Source organism: Mixophyes fleayi, chromosome 6 (genome assembly GCF_038048845.1).
Source record: "Mixophyes fleayi isolate aMixFle1 chromosome 6, aMixFle1.hap1, whole genome shotgun sequence".
NCBI lineage: Eukaryota > Metazoa > Chordata > Amphibia > Anura > Limnodynastidae > Mixophyes > Mixophyes fleayi.
This window is the reverse complement of record NC_134407.1, coordinates 17,878,900-17,893,520: the sequence shown is the minus strand read 5'-3', so window position 1 is coordinate 17,893,520 and position 14,621 is coordinate 17,878,900. Positions and strand designations below refer to the sequence as shown.

The window sequence follows — 14,621 nt, the reverse complement described above, 5'->3', positions numbered from 1 at the left end:
ATAAATGTCCCCAGAGCTCCATGACGGAATGCAGTGAAAGCAGATCCTTCCTAGATATGAGAAGCACTTTATTACTTGGGTATATTTAGGGTATTTAGTCACAGGTGGGATTATTCTGTACTTTTATTTATGTTGGATGGACTATGAGCGCAAATAAACTCTCTTTATGGCTTGTCAGAATTTTCTTATATCACCATGACTATAGAAAGAATGACCTATTCACCACCACTATGACATATGCCAAAAGGTTAAGACCAGTTTTGGATTTGTTAGATACACATTCTCGCATAATGTATCTAGCGCTTACTTGTCTTTTTACTTCTACAACTTTGGGGATGCAGGTCGAAAACATCCTCAATATACAGCAGGCCACACCTGATGCATCAAAAATCTGATGTCATGGTTATTTACACTTGTGCTACTCAGGTTAAACCAGGGTAGGGCTGGCAAATTTTAGCCCGGGGGGCAAGACTCGACTCAGCAGACTATTTTCAATGCAAAAAAAATGCAGGTGACCCAGCCCAAGGTAGCCAACTATGAGTTCAGCCCTTGGGGCAGATGCCCCCCTGCCCCCCAGCCCAGCCTGCCCCTGGGTTAAACCTACTGGCACTGGCAAGATGACACTATGATGGGTACCGGTCGTACATAGAGAACTTAGTACAGCTAACCCCCTCTCAAAACGTAGAAGCCACCGAAAAGGTAAGTGCTAAATATACTCTGCTAGAGAGGGCATCTAGAAAATGTTTACAGATAGGACGGGGGTAAAAATGGCAACAAAGCAGAACTTATTCTTTAAGCTACGTTCACCGTGTTTTCAAAAGAAAAGGCAAATAATAGCAATTTAACAGAGTAATTCTAGTATAGTTTTTAATTTTTTTTTTTACTAATTGCATTTTTAATTATTACATTTAATAATGCAAATTCTAATGTGTGTTCTCACATATCCACATACACTAAATTAATTCACAGTTCTGGTTTGGTCAAAACTATGATTTGTCTTGTAGTAATTTTCTTTATACATTTTTCTGGTCTTTTACGACATTAGTCATGTAATGTATGAGTTGTTAATGGAGTGGATAATAGTCTTGAATAGTCTTGAATATATTACTCCTTTTATTTTCAGATGTCAAATATGATGCTTCTTGTCTTGCTACTCTCCATTGTTCTCTGCTGCGGGGGAGCTCAGCGTTCGGAGCCGATGTTCATAGCTGTCACCAGCACTGTTCTACCACCAGATTACGAAAGTAACCCAACACAGCTCAACTACGGGGTGGCCGTCACTGATTTGGACAACGACGGAGACTTTGAAATTGTAGTTGCTGGGTAAGTGCTCTTTAAAACTTGAATCTCCATTTTCATTTATCTAAGACCAATCTCGCTTTGTGTTGGGCTGCACTACAGACTTTTTGAGGGCACTGAAGTTAATAATATAAATTCTGGCCTATCTTACGTCTCTGCTCCTTCACTGAGCAGCCCAATCTCCTTCATTCTGTCTTATTTTGTTTCAGATTGCAGAGCTGAGTCTTTCTGTAGATTCCACCATTAACAAAAGCAAAATTAGGTCATCTTACTTACCTTTTAATATGCAATTATTATATATATTTTTTGCACAAAAGTCCATTAAAACATTTTTGTCTCCTTTTTATATCTGACCTCCGAGATCTGAAATGAGGGTTTCACTGGCCTTTGACGCCATTTGTTCAGGTGATGGGCAAAGCTAAGTGTTTGACACGATTGCTCCATTATGACATTATTTTTTAACTTGGGCATCGTATGATGACATGATTGGCATCACCACAGGGCACATTTGCCCACACTTACGAGTACTTGCGCGCACCTCCAGGAGCTTCGCCTGCTCTCCTGGAAGACTGAGATCTCCCAGTTATCCGAGAGTCTCCCAGACATTCCGCGAGAGTAGTCAACTATGATTAAAATACAGCCCATTATTCCATTATATCCTCTTTGTAATGCTATCCTCACTACAACACCTGTTTATGTCCTAGCGTTATACACAGAGAGCTTTCTTAGAGTTGGTTGGTAATATTGTCCAATGGTTGACGGCTTTATATGTGTAAGAGGCAACCGAGTGCACTTCTCCAACCTGCAAAAAGCCGCACATTACCCTTAATCTCAGTAGTAAGTTTAAACAATACCTATAATTAAAGAGACACCTATTTGTAATGACATATCAGCAGGTATTATAACCAAGTGTTCCAAGTTATAACAAACAAAGCTGACAATAAAGCAGGAAAGAGCTGAGAACGCTCTCTTGGCAACTGTTTTCTTCTTCGGTATGAAGTCTTCATATAATGAGTTGACTGATGGGTTTTTTATTTCTACCTGTATTATTGCTGATATGCGCCTTATAGGTTATATTTTGACACTATTCTCTGAGATATATGGGCCATGTTAACACACATCCAGAACATTTTATGTCGCTTTCGTGAAAGGCGTTATGACAAGTGATCTCGCATACGGCAGCAGATTAATTAAAACATACTTATTTATAATCATGCTTTGCTCCGGAATGTAATCGTTATTCCACGTTTGTCCCCCTCACAGCCATAATTAACTTTGCTGCAATAAATTCAGCGAGCATGAGTTATTATTAATTTTCTCATGTAGCTTTGGCACACAAATGACAGCAATCTCTGATGAACACAGTATGGAGGACATGAATGTGAAAGTAGGATATCCTATATGGTACTATACAAAGTGGAGGCAAGTCCAATGGTGGCAAACATGGGAAACACAGAACACTTGAATAATAAGCTACCGTTTCCACCACTTCAAACACACATGCTTATATTGTGTAATAGTAGAACACAAAATACCATATGTTATAGTTACAGTGTTAAGGCATTTTACATATTGGTTTTAAAAAAAAAAAAGGCATTAGAAGCGGCGGGGGCCGCTGTCCGCCGGGCTGGTCAACTGGCGTCAGTGGTTGCTGCCTCGTTCTGAGCTGATCGCCGAGCAAAGGCAACCAGCGGCTTTTGGTGCTATTTCCGGTGTCTAGCTGCCTAGCAGTCTCTCTAATCAGGTGCTGCTTTTGAGGTCTCATTTGGGCTCTCCCTCTGATTGGTTCCCCAGGAAATAAAACCTCTATCCGGAGCAATACCTGTGCCGGTGATAGTTTATACTGAGCTAGTATGCCTTGAATACTGTTCTGATTAAACTTATTGTTTTGCCCCAGACCGTAACTTGGACTTTGCTGTTTTCTCCTGCCATTGACCACTGCCTGTTTTCTGGATCTACCATTTAACTTCTTCCTTCTTGGACCTTGGTCTGAATAGTGGATTTTCCTCTAAACTCTGCCAGCCCTGACCTTGGTTTGTTCTAGACCCCACTACAGATCTCGGCTTGCCCTGACTCTTGGCCTGTATATTAGACTGTATCCTGTTGCTCTCAATACCATCTTCATCCTCCCGCCATGTCCTGTCCACCTCATTCAGCAATATTGTATTTAATAAGCCTCATCTGCCACAAGTTAAACCTGGGGGCAACCAAGTACTCTGGAACATATCGTATTCTTTGGAAAGGGGGCTGCTATTGGTGAAGACCTTGTGAAGAAGGTTCATGGGGCTTAAAAGTAGTTTAAGAGATAAAGCTTCTTTTCTTAAGCATCATCCTCTGTATGTGGGATTGCAGAGGGTAGGACTGAAAAATTTAAATGGCCTTCTAAAAAGGATCGTAGTTCTTTGAGTCAATACAAAAATGATATGTGCACAGATATAGATATATATAGATATATATATATATATAGAGAGAGATATATAGAGAGAGAGATATAGAGAGAGAGATATAGAGAGAGAGATATAGAGAGAGAGATATAGAGAGAGAGATATAGAGAGAGAGATATAGAGAGAGAGATATAGAGAGAGAGATATAGAGAGAGAGATATAGAGAGAGAGATATAGAGAGAGAGATATAGAGAGAGAGATATAGAGAGAGAGATATAGAGAGAGAGATATAGAGAGAGAGATATAGATATATACATACATACACACACACACTTACTTTGCCCTAGCTTCCTGGTTTCAATTAAATTATTTAATTCTTCAGATTTAGAGGCTTTATTCCATGTAAACATTGTAAAAATACTTGTGATAAAACATTGGAGAATAGAATAGCTTCCATTCCTATGTAAATAACACAGGATGTGTATGAATTTGAATATTTTATGACACATAATTCCTGCAATGTAGATTATTTGTTGTGCTGTCCTTGGAACAAACTATATAGGTCTATTGTTAATACAGTTAGGAAGGTAAAAGTTGGAACTTGAAACATTATAATGTTTTACAGGCAGAAATTAAGTAAGGTAATGAGATGCATCTAAATCATTTAAGGTATTGTAGGTTTTTTATTTTCATTTCTTTTTTCTATAAATTGTCTTTCACTTAAATTCTTTTGGTTGCAAGGTCACATCAAAGGTGTGAAAAATGTCTGACACGATTTATGTTGATTTCAGGTTTAACAATTTCAATAAGGGTGTGTAGACTTCTTATATCCACAGTTTCTCCTGTCTTGTATTGGATTGTTTCAACATTCTTATTTGTTACTAATAGTGCTAGTTTCTGTCAACATCTGAGATGCTGCTCTGTACTATAATAGGATTAACACACATATAGGAGATGCTAATAAGAGCTTACATTCTAAAGGGAAGGGAAACACAGCAGGCACAAGAGGAGAGAGGGAATGGGAAGTGAGGAGAAAGGAAGGAGAAGGTTAGGTGGATGGCTGGTAGGCCTTGCGGAACAGATGGGTTTTGAGAGCCCGTTTTGAAGGTGCTAAGATTAGGGGACTGACGGATGGAGCGAAGGAGGTTGTTCCAGTGGAGGGGGGCAGCACGGGAGAAGTCTTGAATTTTGGCATGGGATGAGGTTATTAATGCGGAGGAGAGGCGACGGTCATTGGGCGATCGCAGGGAGCGAGCAGGAGTGTGGATGGAGAGGTTAGAGATATAAGGGGCAGAGGAGTGGGAGAGGGCCTTGTAGGTGACAATAAGGAGTTTAAAGAAGATTCTGTAAGGAAAGGGAGCCAGTGTAAGGCAAGGCAGAGATTGGAGGCAGAGGAAGAGCGGCGTGAAAGAAAGATAAGCCTCGCAGCTGCGTTTAGAATAGAGCGAAGTGGGGCGAGTGGTAGAGGGGGAGGCCAGTGAGGAGAATGTTACAGTATTCAAGATGGGAAATGATGAGCGCATGAATAATGGTCTTTGTGGAATACTGAGAAAGGAAGGGCCAGATGCGGGCGATGTATAATGCAGAACTCATTACCTAGTTGCTTATGTACAATGCAAAGCGTATTACCTGGTGGTCAGTGTACAATGAGGAGCCCATTACCTGGTGGCCATAGATTCCATAGCCTGTTGGCTAGTGTGACACACAGTGCCCATTGTCTGGTGGCCAATGTACAATGCAGAATTGATTACCTGGGGGCCAGTATATAAGGCATGACCCATTACCTCGTGGCCAATGTACAATGCAGAATTGATCACCTGGTGATCAGTGATACGTCTGTTGTATCGTATGAAATAAAAAAGGATCCTCCACTGCGATTGCCATGTAAATCTATTTTGCCAATAACCACAGCAGAGTATTGCATGCATACACCTTGGTGCGGTTGGCACCAACAGCAAACTTCTATCAGAACACTCTCGTTTCAGTCATAAAAAGCAGTGACATCAGAGATACAGACACAGTATTAAGGTCCACATCCATGGGTTGATGGGTCAAGACCTACCAAGAACTCGATGCCCCATTGGCTGATTCCTCTGGTTATTGTTTCTTGAAATAGCCAGGTGTCCTTCCTCAGGCTACCACCTCTAGACCTGTATAAACCAGTTATTTTATGGCATCTCTGGAGTTGCTATTTAGTGTATGAAAACTAAAATTAGTAATACCTAGTGTTTGCAGAGTGCTAACACTTCATAAATACTACCAGAAATGTTCTCATGCGATTGCGAGCAAAATGAGACCAAACTCGCTGTAACTAACATGTTGGAAACATTAATTACCTCCTTAACCACATTATATTTTATATTAACTGAAATAGAATAAACTCATTTTAATGCTATTTGCTTAATCGCATCGCAACTGATGTTAGTGTAGAGAAATTGCTGATTACAACTTTCATCCAATTATTAAACTTAAACAGTCAGGGCCTATTACCTGTTGGCCATTGTACAATATAGAACTGATTACCTGGTGGCCAGTACACAATTCAGGACCTGTTACCTGGTGACAATAGAGCCCATAGCCTGTTGGCTAGTGTGTAGCACATAGCCCAATCCCTAGTTGCCAATGTACAGCACAAAACGCGTTCCTTGGTGGTCAGTGTACAATGCAGTAGACTATCTCTAATGAATGGTAAGGATTGCTCACTTCTTCTCTTGATTTGGGTAATGTTACACTGAGGGGCTTTTGGAGATCCCATCAGCATTTTGACTGCTCTGTGGTCTGTAGCTCATCCTTAGTGTGGCTATCAGGTCTTGCTGTGGCTGCATGAAAGTCCTAAACAATTTAATAGCTGCGGTATATTCTTCTGGTGGCCCACTTGGAACCTCTCATCTAGAAGATATACATTTTCCAAAGTTATACATGTGTTTTAATTAGAATTTTCACCATTTTATGTGTTCTATTATAAAAGTTTTATCATTTAAAAAAAAAAAACAACAACTTTCTGCTTTTCTCCAACCACTAATGAAGCATGTTATTTGTGACTAATATACTCTACAACGCCATCCTGGTGCATTATTTTTTTATATCCAGCCAATCAGATCTTTTCAAAGTGTCCTACTCTAAGTGCCCACACTGTACATTGCATAATGTTATACTGTAGAATATAAATATCTGTTCCAAACAGTGTACTCGAGAACATAAGGACAGATGATGCTTAAATTGCCTATAGCAAAAGATAATAGGCAGCATTGAAAGTAGGACGCCCAAACATCCATCCATATATTGGAGGTAACGTGAGATGACTCAATATACTGTGATAAGAAGAGGCTAAAGTGATCAAGCTGTATGCACACCTAAGAAGTAGAATATCTAGATGTTATATTATCTACCTTTGATAACACAAACTGCAAGGTGAAAAGGACAAATTAAAATAAGTGCGAGGTATTATACCGGCAACTACTGTTACCATGAGATTTTTTTTTTTTGCGGCATAGTTTGATCTGAGAAGCCGCTGGAAGCCCCGCTGCGCGCAGATGAATTGAAAAAGAACTGCAAATTGTGTTTTGTTTTACAGGTAAAGCAGTTTGGTATTTAAAAAGAGAGCTAGGGAGGGGGGGGTGGACTTAAGAGTATAAATCTGTTAGTGTAGCAATTTTATGCAAATTCACTGAGGGATTTCAATATCCAGAAGACATGCCGTGGGATTTGCTATATCTGTCTGTGAAATTGGCTTACTTAGAAGTGGCTTCAATCCTATTACAAATCATGTGTGCAAAAAAGTAAATTTCTTCAAACAGGAGTTTTTTTATTCTGTTTTTTCTTTTTTCTTTTCTCATTTACGTGAAATCAATAGGCTGTAGTGTGAGAAGACTTTGTTTTATTTCTTGTTCATATAATGACATTACATTTGAAGATGATATATGGTTCACAAAGGAATTGATATGACCCTAAAACAATAACATTTTACTTCTGGTAGTTGTGACCTCCACAGGGTAAAAGCAGCTAGAATTGTTGTCATTCTAGGAATCATTGATCTCTACGGTAAATGCGATAATATTTGCTATTTCAGGTCTGTCCAGCTCTTTAGTGACCAAAAAGAGCCTGTGTACCATACAGATCAGTTCTCTATACATTCATGACCAAAAGGTTTGAGAATAACACAAATATTATATTTCACAAAGTCTGCTGCCTCAGTTTTTATGATGGCAATTTGCATATACTCCAGAATGTCAGGAAGAGTGAAATTAAATGCAATTCATCTGATCAAAGTCCCTCTTTGCCATGATGAACTTTATCCCCAAAACAACATTTCCACTGCATTTCAGCCCTGCCGCAAAAGGACCACCTGACATCAGGTCAGTGATTCTCTTGTTAACACAGGTGAGAGTGTTGACAAGGACAAGGCTCTGTCATGCTGATTGAGTTACAATAACAGACTGGAAGCTTTAAAAGGAGGGTAGTGCTTGAAATCATTGTTGTTCCTCTGTTAACCATGGTTACCTGCAAGGAAACACGTGCAGTCATTATTGCTTTGCACAAAAAGGGTTTCATAGGTAAAGATATTGCTGCTAAATCAACTATTTATCGCATTATAAAGAACTTCAAGGAGAGAGGTGTAATAGCTGCGAAGAAGGCTTAAGGGCACCCAAAAAAGTTCAGCAAGCGCCAGGACCATCTCCTAAAAGTGATTGGGGCACCACTAGTGAAGAGCTTGCTCAGGAATGGCAGCAGGCAGGTGTGAGTGCATCTACACGCACAGTGAGGCAAAGACCTTTTAGAGGATGGCCTGGCGTCAAGAAGACGAGCAAAGAAGCCACTTCTCTCCAGGAAAAACATCAGGGACAGACTGATATTCTGCAAAAGCTACAGGGATTGGACTGCTGAGGAATGGGGTAAAGTTATTTTCTCTGAATCCTTTTTCAGAATGTTTTGGACATCTGGAAAAACGCTTGTCCGGATAAGAGCACATTACCACTACCATCAGTCCTGTCTCATGCCAACAGTAAAGCATCCTGAGACCATTCATGTGTGGGGTTGGGGTTGCTTCTCAGGCAAAATTGTGGTACCAAAATATCCTCCAAGAGCAACTTCTCCCAACCATCCAAGAACAGTTTGGTGATGAACAATGTCTTTTCCAGCATGGTGGAGCACCTTACCATAAGGCAAAAGTGATAGCCAAGTGGCTTAGGGATCAAAACATTGACATTTTGGCCAGGAAACTCCACAGACCTTAATCCCGTTGAGAACTTGTGGTCAAACCTCAAAAGGCGGGTGGACAAACAAAATCCCACAAATTCTGACAAACTCCAAGCATTGATTAGGCAAGAATAGGCGGCCATCAGTCACTATTTGGCCCAGAAGTGACATGACAGCATGTCAGGGAGAATTGCACAGGTCTTCAAAAAGAAGGGTCAACACTGCAAAGCTCTGAGGTCACATCATCTGCCTCCAGCTCTGCGGTCACATCATCTGCCTCCAGCTCTGCGGTCACATCATCTGCCTCCAGCTCTGAGGTCACATCATCTGCCTCCAGCTCTGAGGTCACATCTGCCTCCAGCTCTGTGGTCACATCACCTGCCTCCAGCTTGGAGCCTGCTGCCACTGTGTCCGGTCCTGAGCCTGCTGCCGCTGTGTCCGGTCCTGAGCCTGCTGCCGCTGTGTCCGGTCCTGAGCCTGCTGCCGCTGTGCTGCCCGGTCCTGAGCCTGCTGCCGCTGTGCTGCCCGGTCCTGAGCCTGCTGCCGCTGTGCTGCCCGGTCCTGAGCCTGCTGCCGCTGTGCTGCCCGGTCCTGAGCCTGCTGCCGCTGTGCTGCCCGGTCCTGAGCCTGCTGCCGCTGTGCTGCCCGGTCCTGAGCCTGCTGCCGCTGTGCTGCCCGGTCCTGAGCCTGCTGCCGCTGTGCTGCCCGGTCCTGAGCCTGCTGCCGCTGTGCTGCCCGGTCCTGAGCCTGCTGCCGCTGTGCTGCCCGGTCCTGAGCCTGCTGCCGCTGTGCTGCCCGGTCCTGAGCCTGCTGCCGCTGTGCTGCCCGGTCCTGAGCCTGCTGCCGCTGTGCTGCCCGGTCCTGAGCCTGCTGCCGCTGTGCTGCCCGGTCCTGAGCCTGCTGCCGCTGTGCTGCCCGGTCCTGAGCCTGCTGCCGCTGTGCTGCCCGGTCCTGAGCCTGCTGCCGCTGTGCTGCCCGGTCCTGAGCCTGCTGCCGCTGTGCTGCCCGGTCCTGAGCCTGCTGCCGCTGTGCTGCCCGGTCCTGAGCCTGCTGCCGCTGCCTCCAGTTCCGAGTCTTCAGCCGCTGCCTCCAGTTCCGAGTCTTCAGCCGCTGCCTCCAGTTCCTAATCTTCAGCCGCTGCCTCCAGTTCCGAGTCTTCAGCCGCTGCCTCCAGTTCCTGAGCTACATTCTGCTCCAGAGAGGGCGCAGAGGGGGCCCTGTCCCTTCCAGTCTGCTCCAGAGAGGGCCCTGTCCCTCGCGGTTCAGCCCGAGTTGCCACTCTATGCGGTTCAGCCCGAGTTGCCACTCTATGCGGTTCAGCCCGAGTTGCCACTCTATGCGGTTCAGCCCGAGTTGCCACTCTATGCGGTTCAGCCCGAGTTGCCACTCTATGCGGTTCAACCCGCTCTGCACCGCGAGGCGGCGCAGTCTGCTCTGCGCCGCCTCGCGGCGCTGTCTGCTCTGCGCCGCCTCGCGGCGCTATCTGCTCTGCGCCTCCTCGCGGTGCTGTCTGCTCTGCGCCTCCTCACGGTGCTGTACAGTCCGAGTGGTGTGCTCAGTCTGGGCTATCCGTTAGATGTGCAAAGCTTACCGTCCCAGTCGGGGACTCCTGCTCTGCCGTCCCAGTGAGGGATTCTCCAGAGATTGCTGCTAAAGTTGAGGACTCCTCAGAGTTTCCTAGTGAGCCAGAATGCCCAGATGCCTCTTCCAAGTCATCAGATCCTCCTCCAGTCTTCTTCGATGGAGACATCAAACAGTTTATTTCAGTTCTTCAGTTCTGTTTCCATGAAACAGTTTCAAGACTCCCCAGATTACTTTGCAAACCAATTTAACCAAGTGGGTTCCATAATCATGAGTTTTAGAGGGGAGTCACGGACCTGGGCCTTCTCCCTTCTAAATTCCGATAACCCTATTATCCATAATACCATGGACTTTGTTAACGCTGTATGCAAGAAGTACTCTCCGTCGACAGTTGAGTTTCCTGGTCATAGTTCTTCTGTTTCCATTCCAGCCTGTGTGTCAGCACCGAAACTTATTCACAAATCATCGATGTCCGTTGCTTCCATTGGTCAACCTATATCTTTAAAAAATAAAAAGAACAATCACAAACAACAAACCTTGGTTACTGGCTTCATGGGCATAGCACCATCTTCTCATAAAATAAAAGGTCCTTTCCCGACTCTAGGCTGGGACTCAGACTCTGGAAGTGAATTTTTGGAGGATACTAGAGAGTTAGTGGACGAACTTGCCAATTCTTCTGCTTCTGAAGAATTGGGTCTTCTCTGTACTCCATTAGAGAAGAGTCCAATTGTGTCTCCAGGGAGATCTTATAAAAAGAAAAAGAGGAGAAAAACCTGAAGGAAGCATGTATGGAGCGTCTGGAATCCCCTCATTAAAGGGGGGGCTATGTTATGATCTGCTTTGTTTCTTTGTGTGCATTTTACCCTGTGTTATGATTTGCCTTCTTACCCTGTGTGCACATTACCCTGCAGTATCTGTGATTCTCCAGAGGAGCTGCTGTCTGGCCATTCCTCTATCAGGGGTTAACTAGCACTGCTACTTAATTATCCACACCTGTCTGTGACCTATATATGCCTGTCTTTTCCTGAAACCCTTTGCTGGTCATTGAAGTTCCTAGCCTGCTCATGTGTCTGTTCCTGGATTACCTGCATGTGTCTCTGTCCCTGGTTTCAGTTAAGTTTTGCTGCATTTCATTATTATTTACCTGATTGTTTGCCAAGATCTGGAAATCCATTGTTCCATTCAGCCTGAACTGTTACTGTTTATTTTGCCTATCCTGGACTATACTTTTCTGCAATAAACAGTTTAAAATGTTTACATCATGTGTCTGGCTCCATGGCTGTAATTAAGGAATTGGTTTTGTACAGAACCCTAACAATTTCATAGTAAAAGTGTAAAACTGTTGACTTGTATTGCTTTAATGTTTTGCGGTGTGTCTGGATCCACGTTTCAGAGGTTAGAACTGTGTTGAGTGGTTTCTTCTTGTGTTGCTTCTGTAAAGAGCTGTTGTAGTTTATGAGTGTGATATTTACATAAAAATAAAATGCTATGAGGGGGTGTTAAAGGTGGTGATAAATCAAGTTACATTGTCATTCCTGCAAGAGGTACCATCTGGCACAATGAATATAAAAATATGCACAAGCCAGAAATCAACCGGGCTGCCTTGTAGTAACCTGTATTTCATCATGATGAATTCTGTCATTATTTTATTGGTGATTTCATTGTTTCCTATATTCTGACAGGCGTCATTCTACCATCACTAATGTACAGGAAGACTACAGGGGGGAAGGGTTAGAAAAGCAACTGATACAACTAGGATAACCCATAGCAACCAATCCGCAATTGACGTTCATCAATCTGGTTCTAGTTTGACATAATCAGCAAAGGTCCGATTGGCCAATATTTTTTTTTGTACTTTATTAATGAATTACACACAGTTTTTGCATCTATGAACTATGGTTCGCCACCTTACAGCCAATAATCTTTGTCTGGTTTAATAATCGAAGCAAAGTTAACATCATAATTAGGAGAGCAAATGATGATGCCTTTTCCATTTGATACATTTTAAAATACACCGTTATCTGATATAAATATCAAAGTGTCTGCAGTGCAATAATAAATCAGTACTGAAAAATAAAATAAAAAAATCCACTTTATCAGTGCCATGAATATAAATGGAATTCTCAATGCTTCTTTGTGAGTAAGGCGATTTTGTTTTGTGTGTGTATGTGATAGGACAAGCCAGAATCTGAATGGATCAATAGATATCAATATTATACCGCCGAACTTCCATTTATAAACTTAATCCCACAGCAATCTCAATCTTGCCCATTGAAGGGAATAAAAAGTGTTCATAAAGTAGAGGGTTTATTTTCTGGTCATTTGTGCTGGCAATAAGCTGTGAGCTGCATTTCTGGAGAGGTCGTGTGTGTGCGCCCGTAAAGGTGTTAGTGGATTGTATTGATGCACGCAGTACACCAAGAGAAATGTCTAAAATACCGAACACTTACGTGACTTTTAAACGAGTAGCCTGTCATCAGTAAATGGCATTTCCAAATCATTTGCCACATAAAGAGAAGCAGGACAAAGCTGACAGGGATCAATGCCTTCACGAAAATCTCTTTAATTGGCTGGTGGTTCATGCATGGGCCCTCGTTGAGGCAGTGACACAGAATGAGATGAGAGACGGGGGAATTTACAGTGTAAAGTCACTGGACTTTAAGTTGCTGCATTTCCCAATGCACGGTGATGCGAGGAGGTGTAGGGATCAGTGCCTTCATTTTTTTAACTATCCTAGTAATCAGATATGCGGTCATGTAATAATCCTGTAGCAGTGTATCCTGTATTTTGTAGGAACCTTGAAAATATTGCACTAGATAAACAAAGGAATGACAGATGAGGAAATCAAGGCTCCTCTAAAAAGACACTAGCAAGGAATCTGTGATTACTGTCTGATAGTGTGTGATAGATGTCTCTCTTATATTGTAGCGAGCAAGAATACACTGGGATTTTCTAGGCTTTTATAAGTGCTATCAAAGTAAAGAGTAGAAATGCAGAAAAAAGACAAGGCAGGGATTATACATCAGTTCCAATGCAGATTATACATACTGATTATTTGGGGTCATCCACGTATATTAGTGGTGTAGTTACAAGGAACTATTCTAGAACTCACTGCATCTTACAATTATGGTAGGTTTACATATGGGGGGGGGGGGTGCAGATACAAAGTGACTTGCCTTAGTATAAGGAGAAGCCACCCCGTTCGACAGTATGGAAGGGGCCCCAAGAATTTGCTATATAGTAGGGGCTGAAAATTCTCTTGGTGGCCCTGGGCAGCCTCGGACTGGCCCGCCGGACAGCCGGTCAATCCACCGGTAGGCCCAGCGGGGTTGAAGCTCCGCCCCCTCCGTTGTTAGGGCGGAGCTTGATGTTGAACTTTGTTTAGATGGCGGCGGCGGTCACATCTCCTGTAACCACACTACCGCGCAGATGCAGAGAGCCCAGGCGCGGTAGTGTGTTTTTCAGCAGTTTGAGCAGGGGAGGAGGACGTCCTGATATCAACATACTGATCCAAGGTCAGTTTGGTCATCATAGGTTCATGCAACACTGGACGCAATAGACCACGCCCCCTCTGACGCTGCAGAGTTTCCCCGGGTTATCTGAAGCCCAGCCAGTTTGATCGTGGCTGGGATACAGAAGCTGGATACTGCCGTTTGATCGAGGAAACATATGGACTGAAAGATACCTTTTTAACATACAAAATGTGAGTGTTTTTAACCCCATGTTTTAACTTAATAAATAGAGAACGTAAAACACCATGAGATCTTTCTCTGTTCTCTCCCTGGTCTCCCATATGTGCACTCTGGTGAGGAGAAGAAACAGGTTTAGAGGGGAGTAAAAGTACATCGTGGTGGTGCTTTTTGAAGCAAGAGGACACATTATTCAAATACTGTATGGAATAGAAAAGGTCACATTGATGTAAGTTTACCATCTGGGACATCGGTATAGGTGGAACTAGAAGACCAACATCCTTTTAATGACTTTGGGACCGTTTTCCCCTTGACTTATTCATTGACCCAATCCTTGTGTTTCTTTACCCTTCCCCCATTTGCGCCCGTCCTTTGATATTTATATTCTCTTTCATACAACACTGGCAGCATACCAGCATATATGGAATAAATGTGACAGGCTTTGGATGGGCTGTATTCTGTTCATTTTTTT

The 14,621-nt window shown here is 43.2% G+C and overlaps 1 protein-coding gene across 5 annotated transcripts in view; it reads left to right on the top strand.

Annotated features, from left to right (window-relative positions):
• The window catches only part of CRTAC1 (cartilage acidic protein 1), a 534,303-nt gene that overhangs the window by 194,731 nt on the left and 324,951 nt on the right, over positions 1–14,621 (top strand). For all 5 annotated transcript variants that reach the window (XM_075215949.1, XM_075215948.1, XM_075215947.1 and 2 more), the window contains one exon: positions 1,124–1,323. In XM_075215949.1, the coding sequence (XP_075072050.1) occupies positions 1,124–1,323 (200 nt within the window). The remainder of the gene's footprint in view (positions 1–1,123; positions 1,324–14,621) is intronic.